This window comes from Alosa alosa, chromosome 11 (assembly GCF_017589495.1).
Source record: "Alosa alosa isolate M-15738 ecotype Scorff River chromosome 11, AALO_Geno_1.1, whole genome shotgun sequence".
In the NCBI taxonomy this organism is placed as follows: domain Eukaryota; kingdom Metazoa; phylum Chordata; class Actinopteri; order Clupeiformes; family Clupeidae; genus Alosa; species Alosa alosa.
The window spans coordinates 14,648,279-14,668,912 of NC_063199.1; the positions used below are offsets into that span (position 1 = coordinate 14,648,279).

Genomic DNA, 20,634 nt, shown 5'->3' on the forward strand with positions numbered 1-20,634 from the left:
TGTGTGTGTGTGGCACCAGTGCAGGCATTTGTGGCATTCAGATGAGCTCTTCCTGGAGTATTCACTCCACTAATTACTCATGCGTTGCCATGCTAACGCTAGTCAACACAGCAGGGGGCCAAGAGAGAGTGAGCAAGAGATACCGGGGGGAGCAGGAAATGGACAGATGAGAGAAAGGGAAAGAGACTAGGGCAGGCAGAGAGAGAGAGAGAGAGAGAGAGAGAGAGAGAGAGAGAGAGAGAGAGAGAGAGAGAGAGAGAGAGAGAGAGAGAGACACACACACACACTCACCGAGCGCATCCATAGGGGGCTTGCCCAGAATGGGCCGGAGGCCAGGCGTGGTGCTGGTGCCAGGCGTGGGGGCGTCGTTACGGGGCGTGGGGGTGTTGGACTTGAGGCCCGGCGTGGAGGATTTGTCATTCTGTCAGGAGATGAGCCGAGCCAGAGAATTAGTGGAGTTACACGTACACATACACACTTACACACACACACACAGAGAGAGAGAGAGAGAGAGAGAGAAACATTCAAAATCCCCCCAAAGACAGAAAGACAGGGAGAAAAGAAAAAAATAGAGAAAAAAAAACCTCAAAGTAGCATCCAGGCAGGAGATTTGAGAGCAGCTGAACTTAATCCAATCCAATTCTGACAAACTCGCTCTCTCCTACCAGGCTATAGACTCAAGCCATTTATCCCAAACCCTATTACTGCTACAATGGAGATGAGGCAGCATTTTATCCCTCCCCCTCTCTCCCTCCCTCCCTCCCTCCCTCCCTCTCTCTCTCTCCCTCCCTCCCTCCCTCTCTCCCCCTGGTTTAATCTGCCGGTCCCAGGCACAGTGGATTGAATGGTTAAAGGCGCTGAGTTATTAGAGCGGTGGCTGGCGCTGATCTGACTAAGGGGATGCATTAGACCTGACATTTACAGATGTATTTAGAAGAGTGAGAGAGAGAGAGAGAGAGGGGGAGAGGGAGAGGGAGGGAGAGAAAGAGAGCGAGAGAGCAGGGCAGGGAGGAGAGGAGACACCCTGTCACTCCGTCTCTGCTCAGAGGACGCTCATACAGAGATCACACCGCTGTCTGGTCCGTCACCTAATTTACCCAAAAATCCCCACGCCTCTGTCCTCGCCTCATAACATCATGCACGTTACCCACAATGCACCTGATTTACTCAGAACTCCCCACGCCTCTGTCCTCGCCTCATAACATCATGCACGTTACCCACAATGCACCTGATTTCTGTCCTCTGTCCCGGCCATAACATCACGCACGTTTCCCACAATGCACCTGATTTAATGGCACACGCATCCCAAACTGACTGGACTGAAAGAGGGAAGGGGGGGGGTCTAAGTTAGCTAGATAACTGCTGAGAGTAAAGCACAGAAAATCCCAAATCTGGAACATGGATTTGAGCATGGAGTCTAACCGGCGGCGTTTAGGGTTTTACTGAGCGAGTGTGCACTTATCCGGATGACTGTGTAATCCTGCTTTGCCAGAGATCCCATAGACCTGGAGCCGAGCGTGACAACTCTATACAGGAGAAACAACAGCATGGGGCTACAGCCAATAGAGGCGTTCATCTCACACACACAGGGAGACAGACTAGGAGACTTGGGGGGGGGGGAAAGAGAGAGTGAGGAGTGAGAGCGAGAGCGAGAGAGAGAGAGCGAGAGCGAGAGAGCGAGAGAGAGAGAGAGAGAGCTTTTTTTGACTTTTACAACCCCTTTTATTGAACCATTGCATGGATCAAAAAACACCTTAAGACACTACAGTATAGCCCCCTCCCAACCCCCCAGTCCCCATGGCATCACCACATAAATGCCAAGGCCCCATCAATAATGGAGACCAGACCCTTGTCAGTACACCATTTCTGTGAGAAATGAGCCACACTGTCTGAAACTTTAAAGAAAGCATATTCAACCCTAACCCTTGATTCCACCAAAGCTTTAAACATGTCCACAAGGTTGACAATCTGGCCCTTCATGAAGGTGCACAGTTCCCTTTTGTTTTTGGAGTATTTAATGAACAGTTCTTTTGAGAAAGTGAACCCCAACCTCTCACCCACTTCCTCCAACAACTGAAAAAGGGACAACAATTTCAGACAGTCACAAAAAACATGAAACACTGAATCGGGTACATTACAGACACTACATAAAGGTGAGAGATCATGCCTGAACTTAACGACAAAGACCTTTGTGGCCATGACACAGTGAAGTACCGAGAGAGAGAGAAAGAGAGAGAGAGAGAGAGAGAGAGAGAGAGAGAGAGAGAGAGAGAGGATGGGGCTGTGTGAGATAGTGGAGGTATAAAAATGAAGAAAAATGGAACAAAAGAGCAGGGACCGGTGGAGGGAGGGAAGAGGGGATACAGAGAAAGAGGTGAAACTATAAAGGGAGAGAAAGATGCAAAAGTGACGTGGGAGAGAGGGAGGAAAAGAAAAGAATAATTCTTATGTGGGTGAAATTGAGAGGGAGAGAGAAAGAGAGAGAGATGAAAGAGAGAAAGGATGACGTTCACCCCCCTATATGTCTGTGCTATATGTCACCCCCCTATATGTCTGTGCTGCGTAGTTTAGGAAACAGAGAAACAGAGGGAGAAATGAAGACAGTAGATAAGAGAAGAGAAGAGAAGGAGGAGAAGAGAGGAGGAAAAGAGAGGAGAAGGTGATTAACCCTTACATGGCCATGGTCCTTGGTTTTGGAGGAGGGGGTGCTTCCTGATGAGGCCACAGAGGCAGGGCTGTTGGGCGTGTCCTTCTTTGGAGGGCGGGGTTTGTCCAGACCATTCTCTGGTGGGGAGTGGGCGGGGCTAGCTCTGGGAGTGGCTGGGTCCTTCAGAGAGAGAGAGAGAGAGAGAGAGAGAGAGAGAGAGAGAGAGAGAGAGAGAGAGAGCGCAAGAGAGAGAGAGAGAGAAGAGAGAAAGAGAGAGAAAGACCCAAACAGCGAGTGAAATGATCAGTGATCAACACGCCAGTGAAATGACTTGCAAATAATAGTAAAATCAAAAGATAGCCTTTATGCAAAGCAGAAGAGGTCAGAAAAATATCAGGCTGAGCGTCAGCAGCTCCTCACCTCGTTGGAAACGTCCACCACCAGATCATCACTCTTGTCACCATCGCTGTCCTGCAGGCCCAACGGAGGAAGGGGGGATGCAGGACAAAAAGAGAGAGAGAAGATTGACAGATTGCATGAGAGTGGATGAGTGAGGGCAGCCGTGGCCCACTGGTTAGCACTCTGGACTTGTAACCGGAGGGTTACCGGTTCGATTCACTAATTCACCGATTGGGTTAAATGCAGAGACCAAATTTCCCTCACGGGATCAAAAAAGTATATATACTTATACTATATATATATATATATATATATATATCTATATATATATATATATCTATATATATCTATATCTATCTATATATATCTATATCTATCTATCTATCTATCTATCTATCTATCTATATATATATATATATACACACACACATACATACAGTTCCATCATCTGAGGGCATTTGAAACAGCTGTGGGCCGAGGGAAACTGCAGCAGCAAATAAAGTTCTAAACAGAACTGTTTTAATCTGTATTTCTATATATAAACTAGATGGTTTGGAAATTCAGCATATCAAACTCAGTATATCAATTCCCAAACCAAGTTACCTCAGGTGTGTGTGTGCGCGTTAGGGGTGGGCGATATATATCGTCTGCGATAATATCTTGATTGTTGTTTTAACGATGTGCAAATTGACATTATCGAATATTTAAATTACTTATAGGGAAAAACACTCAAAATCACGAAGACAATTGAAGACTCATTCATTCCCAGGATGTATGCGGGAGAAGCCCTGGCTGCAGCAGAGCAAGTGTCACTTGATCACTAGTGGGTCACAACCTAAAACGTTGTCCCACGCATGCCTAATGTTTATTTTGTGCAGCGAGAGTAGCCTACTTGGGATTTTATGCGGCTACTTCTGTTCAAGTAGAATTGATGAGACAGTCACGTTTTTTCCTACACAGTATTATATGGAGAGAAAACATTAGCCTTTGAGTCAGTTGTAAACAAAGAACTATTCTCATGTAACTCTTTTGTAAATGGACTGAAGTTCGCTCTAAATATCTACGTTTACCGATTATGCTAACCGTTAGCATCTCTATGGGATTTCTCATATACATTAGCCATAAGCTAACACATTAGTTTCTATTCTGTACCTTGGAATGCTAGCCTACATGATTACTCTGAAACAAAACATAGAAGGAAATAACTGAGATGTACTCTGTTGGTCTGCTTAGTTTTACAGTGAATCCTATGTAAAGGTTTGAAAGGAACTTCAGCTTCAGACTTTCTCTTGGGAAACTGTTAGGCCTATTCATTTTCTGTAAAGTAGCTGAGACCATGTCATTGCCACACACAGAAGTGGGGGCAGAATTGGCAATGTGTCAGAGTGACAATGCATTGGTTGATTTGGTTAAAAGGTCACAGGTTAGGTTATTGGTTATTATTGTAATGATGCTATTCATAAATAATGAGCTGTAAAGTAACTCAGACTTTAACAAAAACTATTTTTTAAAGGATATCGACTAATTATCGTTATTGTCAAAATCATAAAAAAATATCAAGATATTATTTTTTGTCCATATCGCCCACCCCTAGTGCGCGTGTGTGTTTACTCACGTATCGGCTCATGTTGTCCTTCTCATCCACTTTGCGTTTCTTGGACTCCAGGCTATAGTCAGAGGATCCACGGTGCTTTTCGCTGGCTGTGCGCAGACTGTCTGACGGGGAGATGGAGTTATTCTGCACCACACACACACACACACACACACACACACACACACACACACACACACCTTTATTAGAACATCAGGTTACATCTTACATTGCTGTTTCAAACTTAAAACACTCTTTTTCTCCTCACTCTTAAAACTCAAGACTGTTATTTCCTGTCCTTTCCGAGATGTGTTTGCGGATTAAAGGCATTTATTGGATTCAGAAGTTATTAAACCACCTGCCAGCTGTGACTAGTGCAGAGGGGTATGACTCAAAAAACCCTCTTACCAGGGAGAGCTTCACCCATGTTATTAAATGTGCACAACCTCAAGATAACGGGCAGAATTCCGAGGGAGTGGAGGAGGTTGGTTTTTCTAAAACTTCCCCACAAACGGCTGCTATCAGAGCAGGTAGTTCTGCAGCTGTGGGTTCTGTCACCAAGCCAAGCAGGGAAACAAGGAGAAGCGGTTTGAAGGAAGAGAGGTGGTTTATCAATCCTCAAACCGCACACTTTGAGAGAGAGAGAGAGAGAGAGAGAGAGAGAGAGAGAGAGAGAGAGAAGGAAAACCCCTGAGGTCTATTCATTCTAATCAGCCTCGTCAGAAAGCAAACAGAACCCAACACAATGTGATCCCTAAGCCAAAGCTGTATCTAACAACATGCAGTTAGACTAAACACACAAGAATGTGCTGGCTGTACAACAAAGCACACACATAGGCATGCAGGCACGCAGGCACACATACACATACGCACACACACACACACACAGTTAACTCCAAAAGAGAGACTTGTTCTCTGTTTTCAAGTCTAACCCCTCTCTCTCGCCCTCTTCCCCTCTCTCCAGTGCTAGCCCCACCCCCTTCCTACAAGAGACAACAAACTGCTTCAGCTGAACATTAGCCAAGCGCTTGGCTGAACAACAGCCCTTTCTCCTCAAGACAGGCAGGGGTGTGGTGTGTGTGTGTGTGTGTGTGTTCATCTGGCTTTTTGAACATGTTTGAGAGTGTGTGCTTGAGCCTATGTGTGAGTACACACACGTTTGTCTCTCTCACTCCTTCTGTATACATATTTGAGAGTTTGTATGTACATGCATGTTTGAAGTTTGCTGTGTGTGACAGCATGTGAACGTTTGAGGTCCTCTCCTGGCTAGTCTCAACAGACCAGTGGGCAGCTCCTGACTGGCGCAGGCTGGCAGCCACAGAGGGGAAATCTTTCTGCCTCGACTGCAGCATGGCACAGCGGTGCCCTGGGCCTGGGCATCCAGACAGGAGCTCCATGCCCACTCTCTCCCTGGCAGTGCCACCCCGTAACGGCCCCTCAGCCTGGCACTGACAGCCCTCCTGGCCCACTAAGACAGGAAGCGCTGCTCTGTAATGCCCTCTTAAGACTGGCACGGGCGGGCCAATATGCCCACTCACCGACACAACCCTAGGAGACCACACAATGCTAAACCCCCCACGCCATGCACTCCTAAGAGCCGGTGCTACAACACAGCCAAGAGGCTCAGCAAAAAAATAAATAAGTGGTGAGGTGTGTGTGTGTGTAAGTGTGTGTACACTGAAAAGATGGATGTGTGTCTGAGCTCCTTTTATAACTCCCCGTACCCTCCTCTCTTTTTGAAACTCCCAACACACACACACACACACCAGACAAACTAAAGCTCCTACTAAGATGTCTCCCTAAGAGCCTCTCTAAAAAGAGAGCAAAGATACTCTCCAAAAGAAGAGAGAATGTGTGAGTTTAAAATAGCTATGTGGGTCTACACCATTCTTAATACCGTTCACGCCATCCTTACACACACACACACACACACACACACACACTATACTGCAAAAGACAGGACCATGTCCTAGAAAAGAGCACAAAGCAATTCACTGAGGTGGTAGAGAAGACATCAACCTTTTGTAACACCTCAGCTTGTCAGCTCAACACACACACAGGCTAAACTTTATATAGCACCACTTTTTCAGGGAACACTGATAAAGATGACAAGAGAAAGAGAAATAAATAAAGAGAGAGAGATGAGTTGGCAGTGCATGCAAAAGAAAGAAAGAAAGAAAGAAAGAAAGAAAGAAAGAAGCTGGGAGTGCGTGCAGAGGGTCGCTGAGTTTCAGCAGAGCGTCTGACCTTTTCAAGCGATGCGCCCAGCATGACTCATTACACTCAGTCGCCATCACACGGATCAGATGGTCACTCACACGCACACACACAAAATGACCAGACCATCACTGACATTTAAGCATACATACACACGCACACTCTCTCCACAAAACACACACAAACCAGTCTTCATCGACTTTCTATCTAAATGCTACTATCTGCACCTACTGCTTGCACACACACTTGCTTGCAAGTTCCCACCCAGCATGAATTACACCCACGACCATCAACACTGACATCTACTGTACACACACACACTTCTGATTTCCATGGGCTTGGGCAGACGCAACCATCAGAGAGCTTTAAGCCGGGAGGAGAAATGCTTCTTACAAGGGCAAGCACAGGAGGACAATACAGCTCTATGTCAGCACCCATACATATTTATACTGTGGCAGACAGAGGAGAGAGAGGGACAGAGAGGGAGGGAGAGGGAGGAGGAAAAGGGGGGAGAGAGGAGAGAGAGAGAGAGAGAGAGAGAGAGAGAGAGGCACTAGATGGACAGCCAAGCAGAAAAGGGAAAATCCTTTAAGGAAGAAGGCGTGTGCGTGTGTGTATCTGTGTCTGAGTGTGTCTAAGCCCTCTTTAATTGTGATGAAATTACAGAGGAGCTAATCCTGACGCTGTGTTACGAGTCATTTCCTCTCTGAAGACAACGCCAGGCCTGCTGCTCCAAACCTCATTTCCCTATTAAAAGCACACACACACACTGCTGCACCAAACCTCATTCCCTATTAAAGCACACACACACACACACAACCCCCAAATCCCACCAGCATTGATTACTGAGCCCCAGCCCCACATCTGCAGAATACACACACACACACACACACACACACACACAAAGACACACAGGCAGGCAAGCACACACACCAACAACAGCCTGTCATGACATTTAGATCCAGACATTTCTGGAGCCTTCTTCCTGGACCAAGAGAACACAGCATTCCCTTCCCACCTCTTTCTTTCTTTCTCTTTCTCTCTCTCTCTCTCATGCAGTTGGACGAGCAGCACACAGACATAACACTCAAAGAAGAAGGGAGACTTACCGTGCTCTCTTTTGTCATCACAGTCCAGGCGCGATGAAAGATGACAACAGGCCAGAGAGGAGAGAGAGGGAGAAAAGAAAAAGAAGAGAGTAGAGGAGAGAAAGAGAGAGAAACAAATAAAAGTCAGTGAAAACATCCAACTGACAACACAAGAGTGTCTACTGGGAAGTGTGTGTGTGTGTGTGTGTGTGTGTGTGTGTGTGTGTGTGTATGGGAGGGACACTCTTGGCCTCGGCTCGCTACTGCTGCTGTACACATCAGTCTCTGGGCTCAGGAGTGTGTAGTCTGTCCTTTGGCTGACCCTCTCTGGGCCGACACCGAGAGAGAGAGAGAGAGTGTGAGTCGACCCAAGAAAAATGCTAACGCCGTCTCAGTACTGGGGCCTCTGGCAGTGCCTGGCCGGACAGCCATTTGGGCTTCTCTCTCCCCTATTTGCCCCACATCAAAAAGTCAGCAGGTGTTTTAATATGCAGCAGCCATTTCTTTATGAGCGTGCTCAATGAATACAGGGGTCAAGTTATTTCCAAAATAAAAATTTAATCATTCATAAGGTCAGTCTGCATTAAACATCAACATCTACAGTGCCCAAAAAAAAAAAAAAGACAGCCAAGAGCACGGCCCTCTCCTCTCTCCTCCGTCAGGGCGGGCTGTCTGATTGGCCAGCGGCGTCGGCGGCGCGGCGGAGCCAGCCTGCCGATTGGCCGAGGTAGACGCAGGGCGGGCCCTCACCTCTGTGCTCCAGGTCGTGGTGGTTCTTCTCGTCCTTGACGGGCAGGTGGGCCTGGCTGCCCAGCGCTCCCAGGGCCAGCAGGCCCGATCCGGAGCCTGTGACGGGCGGGATGCCCGGCGGCTGCAGGCCCGAGGGGTGGGGCGGCAGCGCCACTGGACCGTGGGCAGCGTGCGACAGGTGCTGCGCCTGCAACTGCTGTTGCTACAGGAAGAGGAGAGCAGAGAGGGAGAGCGACACGGAGAGAGAACCACAACCAGTGGGCCAGAGAATCCACGCAACACAACAACATCATCAACACACACACTTTTAACGGTGACTAGGCATGCACATGCATGCGTGCACGCACACACACACACAGTCAGAGAAAAACCATAACACGCATCCTTAAACCAGTTACAAGTCATACGCCCACAGAAGCATCTATACATCCACATTTACACACACACAAACATTTCAACACATGTTCTTGCAAAACAATGTCTATGACTATGCATGCACACTTCGACACACACACACTCAAACAGAGCAGACACACATCAACTCCCACAGTGCTTTTCCCTGCACTTGTTTGCCTACATCTCATCTACTTCACTTTCCTCACACACACACTGCTGTGGTAGAATTTTGGAAGCATTTGTGTGTGTGTGTGTGTGCTGCAGTTCTATTTTCTCCCCTGTGTTAATCTGGGCGGTGCCCACCCCTACTCACCCAGCTGCCCTCCACAGGCAGTGCCACCCAACACCCGCCCACACTACCCATACTGCCTGACCACCACTGACGTGTGAAGGTGCTAATGGCCTTGCACGCACGCAAACACAAACACACGCACACGCACGCACGGTTGTGAGGGGAAGAAACTGTAAAAGTATAAGTATACAAGTAAGTATACTCTTTTGATCCCATGAGGGAAATTTGGTCTCTGCATTTATCGCAATCCGTGAATTAGTGAAACACACTCAGCACACAGTGAGGTAAAGCACACACTAATCCTGGTGCAGTGAGCTGCCTGCAACAACAGCGGTGCTCGGGAAGCAGTGAGGGGTTAGGTGCCTTGCTCAAGGGCACTTCAGCCGTGCCTACTGGTCGGGGTTCGAACCGGCAACCCTCCGGTTACAAGTCCGAAGCACTAACCAGTAGGCCATGGCTGCCCCCACACACACACGGTTGTGAGGGGAAGAAACTGGACATGATTGGGCTAAATGTAGGTGTGGCGTTTCAGATAGGACAGACCTGGCATCTAGATCTACATAGCAGTCTATGGAATACATCCGTAGGAGGGAACTCTGGAGTCACAGTGATTCAAATCAAACAGTGAACTTCACGAGTATACTCAGCTGAACAAATGTGTCTGTGTGTGTGTGTGTGTGTGGATAAAGAGTAGGAACACACACCCCCACCGTTGATCCTGACAGAGTTGTCAAGAGGCACGGGAGCCAGTGCTCAGAGTTTGCCGGCTTACGCCACTCGCCACCACCTGCTACTTGAGGCCAACCACTGATCCACTGGCACTGACAAACTCACAGCAGCTGTGTACGTGTGTGTCAGATAAATAGAGATAGAGCGAGCGAGTGTAGGTGTGTGCATGTGAGAAAGACTGTTTATGTATGCGTGTGTGTGAACGTATTGCACGATGGGGGTGTGTGCCTGCGTAAGTTTATTTGTGAGTGAGCATGATTGAGCTCATGCGAGAGTGCATGTACACCATTTATAGATAACTGTGTGTATTTGCGAGTTATAAAGTGTGTGTGTGTGTGTATGTGCGTGCGTGTGTGTGTGCGTGCGTGTCCATCTACTGCATGAATATTTGAGGCTGTGAGTGTGACTGGCACGAGCTGAAAGCCACTCAGACTGAGTGTGTGTGCGTGTGTGGCGTTTAGAGTGTGTGTGTGGCGTTTAGAGTCGGGTTAAATAATACTTAAGCCTGGGAGCCCATAAAACAGGAAACACGGCTATAAAATAAAAGTCCTGATGGATCACCCACATACTCACACCACTTCAATTATTCAAGTGCTATTATGGGATGTCCTTTACACCCACCGTTACCCTGAATACCAACACCTCTCACCCCCCGTCCCCCTCTTTAATAGGCCTTCATTCCATCACTGACCATGTAAGGACATTCTTAAGAGAGTTTAGAATGGATTCCATCACACCTTCACCAACACGTGCGCACACACACACACACAGTCCCCGTCTCACCCGAACATAAAAGGGTGGGTGTTATTAAACATGTATAGCAGGCGCGGAGGTCCAACCTTTGAGAATGATCACGGGGTCTTTATTGGCGTGCGGCAGGGTAAATATCAATAGTGGGAGCTTATTTATCAGGCCGGGGTGCTGCAGACGTTTGGCCTTTCCACGGAGTCAAATCATTATTAAGATGTCGGCCTGTCAGACAGGCTGATTTGGGTGGGTGGGTGGGGGCAGCAGGCTATTTGCACAGCTGCCTCTATATTAAGGTGAGGGGCCCTGGAGAACACAGAACACAGGGGGGGTCACCTGGGATTTGGGGTCACCTGGCAACCTTAAACCCCTCACCCTGATCTCTCTCTACTCAAACCTGATCTGAGAATCATATTATGAAGAGGGGTGTGTGTGAAAGACAGACAGGGAACAGAGAGAGAGAGAGAGAGAGAGAGAGAGAGAGAGAGAGAGAGAGAGAGAGAGAGAGAGAGAGAGAGAGAGAGAGAGAGAGAGAGACAAATACGAAGTCGGACAGGGAGACAGCATTGACAAAAAGCAGACAAGAAGAACTATTACAAAGGAATACAGAGAAAAACAAGAGGGAAAAGAAGGGAGAAAGAGAGAGGGGGAGGGAGGAAAGGAGAGTAGAAGAGACTGTGTGTGTGTGTGTGTGTGTGTGTGTGAGTAGTGCTGACCACAGGGGAAATTAACAGTGGCAGGGAGGCAGCCGAGTCGCAGGGGAGGCCCATCGCCGCTCGCCGGCTCTAACGAGCCTCTGATGAGTGCTGGATGTCGGACAATCACCCTGAGCCTCATTAGAGCCCAGCTACCACACACACGCAGCAAAATAAATAAATAAAAAACAACCATATAAAAAGAAAAGAGCTTCTTCTTCTAATTTAATATTCCTGGATAAAGAGCTGCTCTCTCTGTGCTAATCTAGCAGCCATCTGTGAGAGCAGTGCAGGGAGGCTGCCAAGCGCTTCAGCTTAAGATTCACCATTTATTACAAGAAAATAAGGGGGTGGAGGGTATGGAGGTCTTAAAAACTGCCAACTGGCCAAATTAAGGGGCCGGATGACTGGTACAACCTGTCTTACAACAGAAATGAAGAAAACAGAGCGCTATGCAACCCGACCGCAACACAGGCAATGTACCACCTACATACACACACACAGCTAATTGGCGCCAGTAGGTTGAGAGGAAGACATTATGGAAAGGGCTGGATAAGATAGCTGTGTGACGGTACCGATCCACTTGCACAACACGTCATACGCAAGGGGTCGCGCTGCCTCCCCTCGTTCAGTCGTGTGTGTGTGGGCGTTTCGTTTAAAATATCAGTTATCAGCTCATATTCGGTTCGTTTTAATGCATCTTAAGTGTTTTTCCACAAATGGACCACAATTTTAGGCATGTACTTAACAGTATACAACACAGTAATAGCCTAAACAAACTATGCAAGCCATTTCGAAATCTTGTTTTATTTAAACTACTCAATGCAATCTCAAATCCTCACCAGAAACACCAACAGCCAATATATTCATCCAAATCCTAGTTTCATGAGTTTTATGGACTCACTAGTTGGTCGCGGGAAGAGATTGTTAAAACATTATTTGTCTTGTAAGCGAACCAAAGTTTCATTGGCACCGCTTGTGGTACAACAAAGGACCTACAACCTCTCCTTCATTGAGAGTAGCCTCGCTGGCTCAACGGATTCATTTTTTCATAAAGCTGGGCATCGGCAGTTTTTGACGCACGACATTATTTCAAATGCAGCTGCCTTCCCGAATGCTTTCGCGCTGCTAAAGTCGCTTTGACGCCACCCATAGGACTAGAGTGGAATGCGACACGACAAAATGAAGTGAAGTACAAGTGGATACGTACCGTGAGTGTGTGAGTGTACTTGGGAGCTATGGAACTCAGAGGTACGGAGAAAGCCTCATTTAAAAAGGTACAAGCCTGCTGCTCATTAAAAACACAAGCTAGGCACAAAAGATGCGGCTGAAATATGTACGCACCTAAAAATAAAAGCAACAAAGAATCTAAATCAACAGCACGAGTTGCTTCGCCAGATAAATAAGCTCTAAAATATGCAACGAAGCTTTTGAAAATCAACACAGCTGACAAACATGAGCAGCCCGACGTACACAGATGAAGACAGAAACACAGAACACACGGCCAGAAAACAAGCTGCAGTTATGGGAGGGGAGGAAAGAGGATATCGACGGTGGCAGGGGAGAGGAGGAGGAGAGAGGAGAGGCCATCTTGAGGGCTCTGATCATAGTGGTAGCCCCAGCCGAGAGCAAGCCCTGCCCTAGATGCATCCCATTACCGGCTCTCCTCTCCCATCACCACAGAGTCAGTGGCTACTCTAAACTACCCTGTGCTACGCGGTAACTCTCGACTAGTTCTACACTGGGCTTGGGTAGGGTAGGGGAGAGCTGGGCTAGTTAGCCTTTATTGGATCTCCTCTCCCATCACCACTAGGGTCAGTGGCTACAACATGGCAGCTTGTTCCATTCAACTAGTTCCAGCTTGAGTAGGAGAAGGCTGGGGAAGTTGACCAGAGCCAGTCTGGCTGCTGAGCTACAATACACAATGCTAGCCATGCTAGCCTGTGCTGTGCAGGGCCGCTCTGCTCTATGCTGTAGGCTCGCCTGTGCTGGGCAGGGAGCTCTGCTCTGCTCTATGCTGTAGGCTCGCCTGTGCTGTGCAGGGCTGCTCTGCTCTATGCCTGAGATCTGGGCCTTGGCCTTTAGCATCGATTAGGAAGCAGGACAGCGGCAGTATAGCCGTTCCTGTTCCTGACAGCCTTTTGCATCACTAATTCAGCTGCACTGCTAACAATTAATGCCTTCTACCCACACAGCCCATAGCCAACCAAACAACAGCATTGACTGTGGCTCAGAGAGAGAGAGAGAGAGAGAGAGAGAGAGAGAGAGAGAGAGAGAGAGAGAGAGAGAGAGAGAGAGAGAGAGAGAGAGAGAGAGAGAGAGAGAGAGAGAGAGAGAGAGAGAGAGAGAGAGAGAGAGAGAGAGAGAGAGAGAGTAGCATGGATGAATCCTAGATCTGGCTCCAACAGATCCAGCACCTGGGATCCATCCACCAGATCCATGTCTGCTTAGAAGTGCACAACAGAACAGACAGCCAGAAAGATAGACAGACAGAGAAGAGAGAGAGAGAGGTGGTGGAAGAAAGAGAGAGAGGTGGAGGAAGAGAGTAATAAACGTATACAGAGGAAATCAGACTGACACATTCCTGAGTTCAGTTCAAAACTTCTGAGGTTTCCGTCTTTTTGTTCCCTACTTTGCTTTGTTATAGAAGATCTTCTGGGATAAAATAAGGATATTACTCCGCACTTCCAAATCTACCTTCCAGACACGCCAATAAAAGAGACGGGGGAAAAACCCTGATTGAACTGATAAAAATGAAGAGAACTGTGGGCCCAGCAGCGCGCTGTGTGTGTGTGTATGTGTGTGTTGGGGGTTGGTTATGAATGGAGCGCTGGCACAGAGGAAGGCAAAGCCGTGGCCCTGTTCAATCCAATCTGAGCTCAGGAAGTCATTATCTGAGAGAGAGAGGCTTGGCTGGGGCGGGGACTCAGTGTTAAGGCCCTTAATTGAATTCCAATATTGGCCAGCACTTGTCTCCTCCATTACTACCCTTCCCTCCTCTACCCGCTCCTACTTGACTGTTATGGAACGACCGTGAGGACTGAGTGTGTGTGTGTGTGTGTGTGGGGGGGTGGGGCGGCTTAACGAAGGGTCAGCTGCAGTAATCTGATCACCACTGGACGAGACCACTAGTGGAGGGGGCACACAGACACAAGTCTCACAGGTGATCGATGAACACTAGATTGAGAGGATTCTCAAAGGGGAGAGAGAGAAGAAACAATGAGATGAGAGGAAGAGAGAAGAGAAGAACAGAGAAGAGAGGAGCAGAGAGAAGAGAAGCAGAGAGAACAGAGGAGCAGAGAGGAACAGAAAGAAGAGAGGAGCAGAGAGAAGAGAGAAACAGAGAAGAGAGGAGCAGAGAGGAACAGAAAGAAGAAAGGAGCAGAGAGAAGAGAGGAACAGAAAGAAGAAAGGAGCAGAGAGGAGCAGAAAGAAGAGAGGAGCAGAGAGAAGAGAGGAAACAGAGAAGAGAGGAGCAGAGAGGAACAGAAAGAAGAAAGGAGCAGAGAGAAGAGAGGAACAGAAAGAAGAAAGGAGCAGAGAGAAGAGAGGAACAGAAAGAAGAAAGGAGCAGAGAGGAGCAGAGAGAAGAGAGGAGCAGAGAGAAGAGAGGAACAGAGAAGAGAGGAGCAGAGAGGAACAGAAAGAAGAAAGGAGCAGAGAGAAGAGAGGGACAGAAAGAAGAAAGGAGCAGAGAGGAGCAGAAAGAAGAAAGGAGCAGAGAGAAGAGAGGAGCAGAGAGAAGAGAGGAACAGAGAAGAGAGGAGCAGAGAGGAACAGAAAGAAGAAAGGAGCAGAGAGAAGAGAGGGACAGAAAGAAGAAAGGAGCAGAGAGGAGCAGAGAGAAGAGAGGAGCAGAGAGAAGAGAGGAGAGGACAGATGACAATAAAGGGTGATGGGAGACATTTACAGGGAACATGAGACCAAGAGCAAAATGAGTTTAAACTAGGTATTTTTCTTCCATAAAACAATATAATGCAATATTTCCTTTCCCTGTCTGTATCTCTGAATCTGTGTTTGTGTGTGTGTGTGTGTGTGTGTGTGTGTGTGTGTGTGTGTGTGTGTGTGTGAGTGTGTAATGTCATGTGCAATCCAGGTCAGCAGTGACTGAGGGCTCTCCTGAGCGCTGAGCAGATCCTATTAAAGTGATCGGGTCTCTAAAAACAACCAGCTGAAGGGCTTTTCCGGCCGCGTTGGGCAACACAAGCCCTGATTAGCACACGCACGCGCTGCTTACTCCTGCTAAATATACAACCCCGCTAACAGATCCTAACTCTCTACACAGGAGCATGTACACACACACACATACACATACACATACACATACACATACACATACACACACATACACATATATATATATATATATATATAAAATAGGGCTCATTACAGATCGTTCTACCACTTAGCATTAGAATCCACCACTCGACACATCCTCCCACACACACACACACAGACAGCATTAAACCAGTTCACACAATCACAGATACATACACACACACACGCAAATGCAAGTGAGAGGGGCAAAACTGCACAAGGCGTAGGCTAAACCACAAAGAAAACAGACTTTGAAATGGGTTTAACATCTGTTTCAGCACAGATTTGTGCTATGCTGTTGTTATGTCATCCTCCAATTGGACACTATGTGCCATGGAGAGAGGTTATATGGGGTGGGTGCAGTGGGCACTATGTAGTGGTTTGCCCCTCTCTCTCCAAACGGACGGCACGGCGCGTAAAAAGTGTAAAAAAGGGGGAATACACACGGTCAGAGGCAGGTTGGGGAGTCCGCGTACCCCGATGATGGCATTCAGCTCGGTCATGGTGACCTGCTTGGCACGCTCAACGGCCTGTGCCACCTGCTGTTGGTGCTGAGAGAGACAGAGACAGAGATGGAGGGAGCACCATCAGACAGGCTCATCAACACGGTCATTTGGAGACAATGTCCTTTACTAGGTCTCCTGTCATATAACTGGGCACATTTTAACAGGCCTGGGAAATGTCTTTTATGCAAGCTGAAGTGTGATAACTAACCTTACATGTACATCATCATTTAACTTTCAAATCTGTGAACATAATCGTGAGCCAACGAGTCTGTAAAAGCTACAATTAGCACACAGGCCTCAGGCTCTTCAGGGGGATTCCACTTACCTCCTGGGACAGGAAAGGCATAATTTGGGCCAAAATTGCATTCAGCCTTTTAGCGATCTCCGTCTAGGAGGAAAAAAAGAGAGGAAAAAGAATAGAATGAACACTGTTGTAACTGCTGTATTGAAAATGGCTCCCCAACACACACGCCTCCCCCTTTGGTGTTTACTACGATTAAGTCAATTAGCATGGCAATCAGAGGCACTTGACTGGGCACACTCTGCACTGTGTGATATTGACATGTGAAATATCTCTACCAGAGAGAGAGAGAGAGAGAGAGAGAGAGAGAGAGAGAGAGAGAGAGAGAGAGGAGAGGAGTGGAGTGGGAGAGAGAGAGGACTGGAGGAAAGAGAGAGAGGGGAGGGAGGAGTGCAGCTGGGCTAAGTGAGCACTCCACAGAGGAAATGAAGGAGGCAGGGGAGGGCAGCCATGTTGAGAGAGTTCCATTTCACCCCACTGCTCTCCATCATTTGCCCGCCAACACAACAGGCTAACACAACACTACAGCACACTCACAAAGAGTCCGAAAACAGGCTGCTAACACCACCCGTGGGCACACCACCTTAAAATAGTGTCTTAATGCAGGCTGCTATCACCACCCGTGGGCACACCACCTTAAAATAGTGTCCTATTGCAGAATGCTAACACAGTCCATGGGCACACCACCTTAAAATAGTGTCCTACTGCATTATGCTAACGTACCAATACAGTGTAGATGTTCAGCACCAAGAAGCAACACCAACATCAACACGTCCTTTATTTCAGGGTGAGGCTGAGGCCTCAAGTACTGACATAATGGAGCCAAATAACAGGAAAGATCATTAGTCGCTGTAGGCGAACACAGACCAAGAAAGCTTCATGTAACATACATACAGTGTGGTGCCAGAGAAGCTATCGCTTAAGCAACACCAAAGAACTTTTCCTGTCGCACGCACGCTATTTGTTTATCCAGCACCGGCTTTAGAAACAACAATGTCTGCAGACAATGTAAAGTATGTTGCATGATTTTATGAAAGTATGATGTATCGCAACATCAGAAGCAAGTCAAATTTGTAGCTTCTTATGTCGCATTCCATCCTTTAAAATAGTGTGCTAATGCTAACGTACCAACTCCAGCACGGTCCACCAATACAGGGTAGATGTTCTGCACCCAGAAGCACCAGCAACCGCAACAACAACAACAACAACAACAACAACAACAACAACAACAACAACACCCAACATCAACACGTCCTTCATTTCAGGGTGAGGCTGAGGCCTCAAGCACTGACACAATGGAGCCAAATATGAGACTAGTGCTTTAATGCTATGTGCAGAAATCCACAAGTGTGTGGCATCTCTGTAAACACATTCTTGATGGGTGTGAGAAGCCAAGCACAATTAATGTGGGATTACCAATTCCTTGTTCTAACGTGTCTCACTTAGATATGTGCACACACACTTCCCCATTCTCCCTCCCCCGCACTCTCCCACACAGACAGATACACACACATACAGCGCTTTCTCTCCACCCTCATTCGCAACACACACGCTTTCTCCATCCTCCCTCATTTCCAAGACGCCTGCCCCCCCTCCTCGGCCCCCCGTGTCTTCCATCCACATCACCACGGGAACCCAGCCTCCGTTCTACCCGCACCCTCCTGCTTGCCCGCCCGGCCGTTGCCATGGCAACTGCCACCAGAGAAAGAGGAGAGGGGAAGTGAGGCGAGGAGAGAAGAGGAGAGGCAGCTGCCCCCTCCCCGCTATCGCGCTGGCAATCATTATGCAAATGGAGCTGGGGCCCCGGCAGTAACAGCCTGTAAAATCATATTAGGTGCTCAGGGGCAGGTCATTAAATTGAATTTTCGGGCTGTCGATCGCATGAGCGCCACACGAGAAGGCTGGATAAAAAGAAGAGAGGAAAGGGGGCAGGCCATGGGGGGGTTAGGGCTGACTAGCTCTAGCAAACATCCCTGACACACACACACACAGAGACAGAGACACAAGAGACATTCACAAGCACACCCAGATACATACTCACACACAAATAACAAACATACACAAATGCGCACAAACCAGCACACACTCTCTGTGTCTCCTAACCACCCCAGGAGGAATGGTGTGTGTGATGGGCGATGAAAGCGTGGCACATCAGAGACGTAGCGGTGGCAGCAGCACAGCAGGCTTTGACAGAGAGCCAGAGCAGCATCACCACTACGCCATCACAGCTACACCAGGCCTGCTAATCACCTCTCCCCATCACCGCTACACCAGGCCTGCTAATCACCTCTCCCCATCACCGCTACACCAGGCCTGCTAATCACCTCTCCCCATCACCGCTACACCAGGCCTGCTAAATCACCTCTCCCCTTCACCACTACGCCATCACCGCTACGCCAGGTCGGCTAATCACCTCTTCCCATCACCGCTACGCCAGGCCGGCTAATCACCTCTCCCCATCACCGCTACACCAGGCCTGCTAATCACCTCTCCCCATCAAGAAGCTACACCAGGCCTGTTGATCACCTTCTCCCCATCGAACACCGCTTACACCAGGCTCAAGTAAATCACCTCCCTATCACCGGCCATACCAGGTCTGCTAAATCACCTCTCCCCTTCACCTTAATGCCATCACTACACGCCTGCTAATCCACAGCTACACACCAGGCCTGCTGATCACCTCTCCCCATCACCGCTACACCAGGCCTGCTAAATCACCTCTCCCCATCACCGCTACACCAGGCCTGCTAAATCACCTCTCCCCTTCACCGCTACGCCATCACCCGCTTCGCTAATCACCTCTCCCCATCATCGCCGCCACACCAGGCTCGCTAAATCACCTTCCCATCACCGCCACACCAGGCCTGTTAAATCACCCTCTTCCCCTTCACCACTACGCCATCACCGCTACGCCAGGTCGGCTAATCACCTCTTCCCATCAATACCCGCCACGCCGTAGGTCGCACTTAGAGGCGGCCGGTTCACCAAGGCCAAGGCCACCACAGATGCACAAACACATTACAGGCACCCCACAGCCATCTCTCATCCATCCCACTGCATCATCAAACAATAATCTCCAATGCGTCACAGGAAAACACCACTCTTGGTGTTCAAGCCAAATGTAATATTTCTTCACACGTGATCGAGGGGCAAGCAGACAGCCCCCCCCCCCCCCTTCAGATGGTGCAGCCGAGGGAGATCCAGCCATGACAGCCCAGTGCACCAGTGATAATGAAAAGGCTAGGGATGGCTGGGCGGAAGGCTGCAGATCAGTGACATATTGACAGTAATCTGAGTGGGATATTACACCACATCAAAGGCCTCTCTCTGCCTTACACATCAAAGTGCTTTAAGGACATACCACGCATTCCACATGGGAAAAGCCCAAATCCCTAATATCCCAAATCAGACAAATTCCATGCAGTGCGCACAGCGCTGCATCTGCCAAACACACCACCACCACCGCCTCCTCTGCCTCACCCACGATAGAGCACAACACACCACCAGCCACGCCTCTGCCTTAGCTCCACTATAGGCACACAAACACCACCACCACCACCCTCCTCTGCCTAGCCCACGATAGAGCACAACACACCACCACCGCCACCACCTCTGCCTCACCCACGATAGAGCACAACACACCACCACTGCCTCTGCCTCTCTGCCTCACCCACGATAGAGCACAACACACCACCACCACTGCCTCCTCTGCCTCAGCCCACGATAGAGCACAACACACCACCACCGCTCCTCCTCTGCCTAGCCCACGATAGAGCACAACACACAACACACCACCACCTCCTCTGCCTCACCCACGATAGAGCACAACACACCACCACCACTGCCTCCTCTTGCCTAGCTGCCCACGACAACACACCACCAGAGCCAGCCCAACACACCACCACCCGCGATGGAGCACAACACACCACCTGCCTAGCCCACGATATGAGCACAACACA

The 20,634-nt window shown here is 48.6% G+C and overlaps 1 protein-coding gene across 1 annotated transcript in view; it reads right to left on the minus strand.

Annotated features, from left to right (window-relative positions):
• Window positions 1-20,634, minus strand: part of tle3a (TLE family member 3, transcriptional corepressor a) — a 37,477-nt gene that overhangs the window by 6,478 nt on the left and 10,365 nt on the right. Inside the window, exons 6-13 of the mRNA XM_048256285.1 lie at window positions 16,700-16,762; window positions 16,315-16,419; window positions 8,693-8,894; window positions 7,964-7,971; window positions 4,662-4,784; window positions 3,068-3,118; window positions 2,675-2,827; window positions 292-421 (exon numbers count right to left, since the gene is read on the minus strand). Of these exons, the coding sequence (XP_048112242.1) occupies window positions 292-421; window positions 2,675-2,827; window positions 3,068-3,118; window positions 4,662-4,784; window positions 7,964-7,971; window positions 8,693-8,894; window positions 16,315-16,419; window positions 16,700-16,762 (835 nt within the window). The remainder of the gene's footprint in view (window positions 1-291; window positions 422-2,674; window positions 2,828-3,067; window positions 3,119-4,661; window positions 4,785-7,963; window positions 7,972-8,692; window positions 8,895-16,314; window positions 16,420-16,699; window positions 16,763-20,634) is intronic.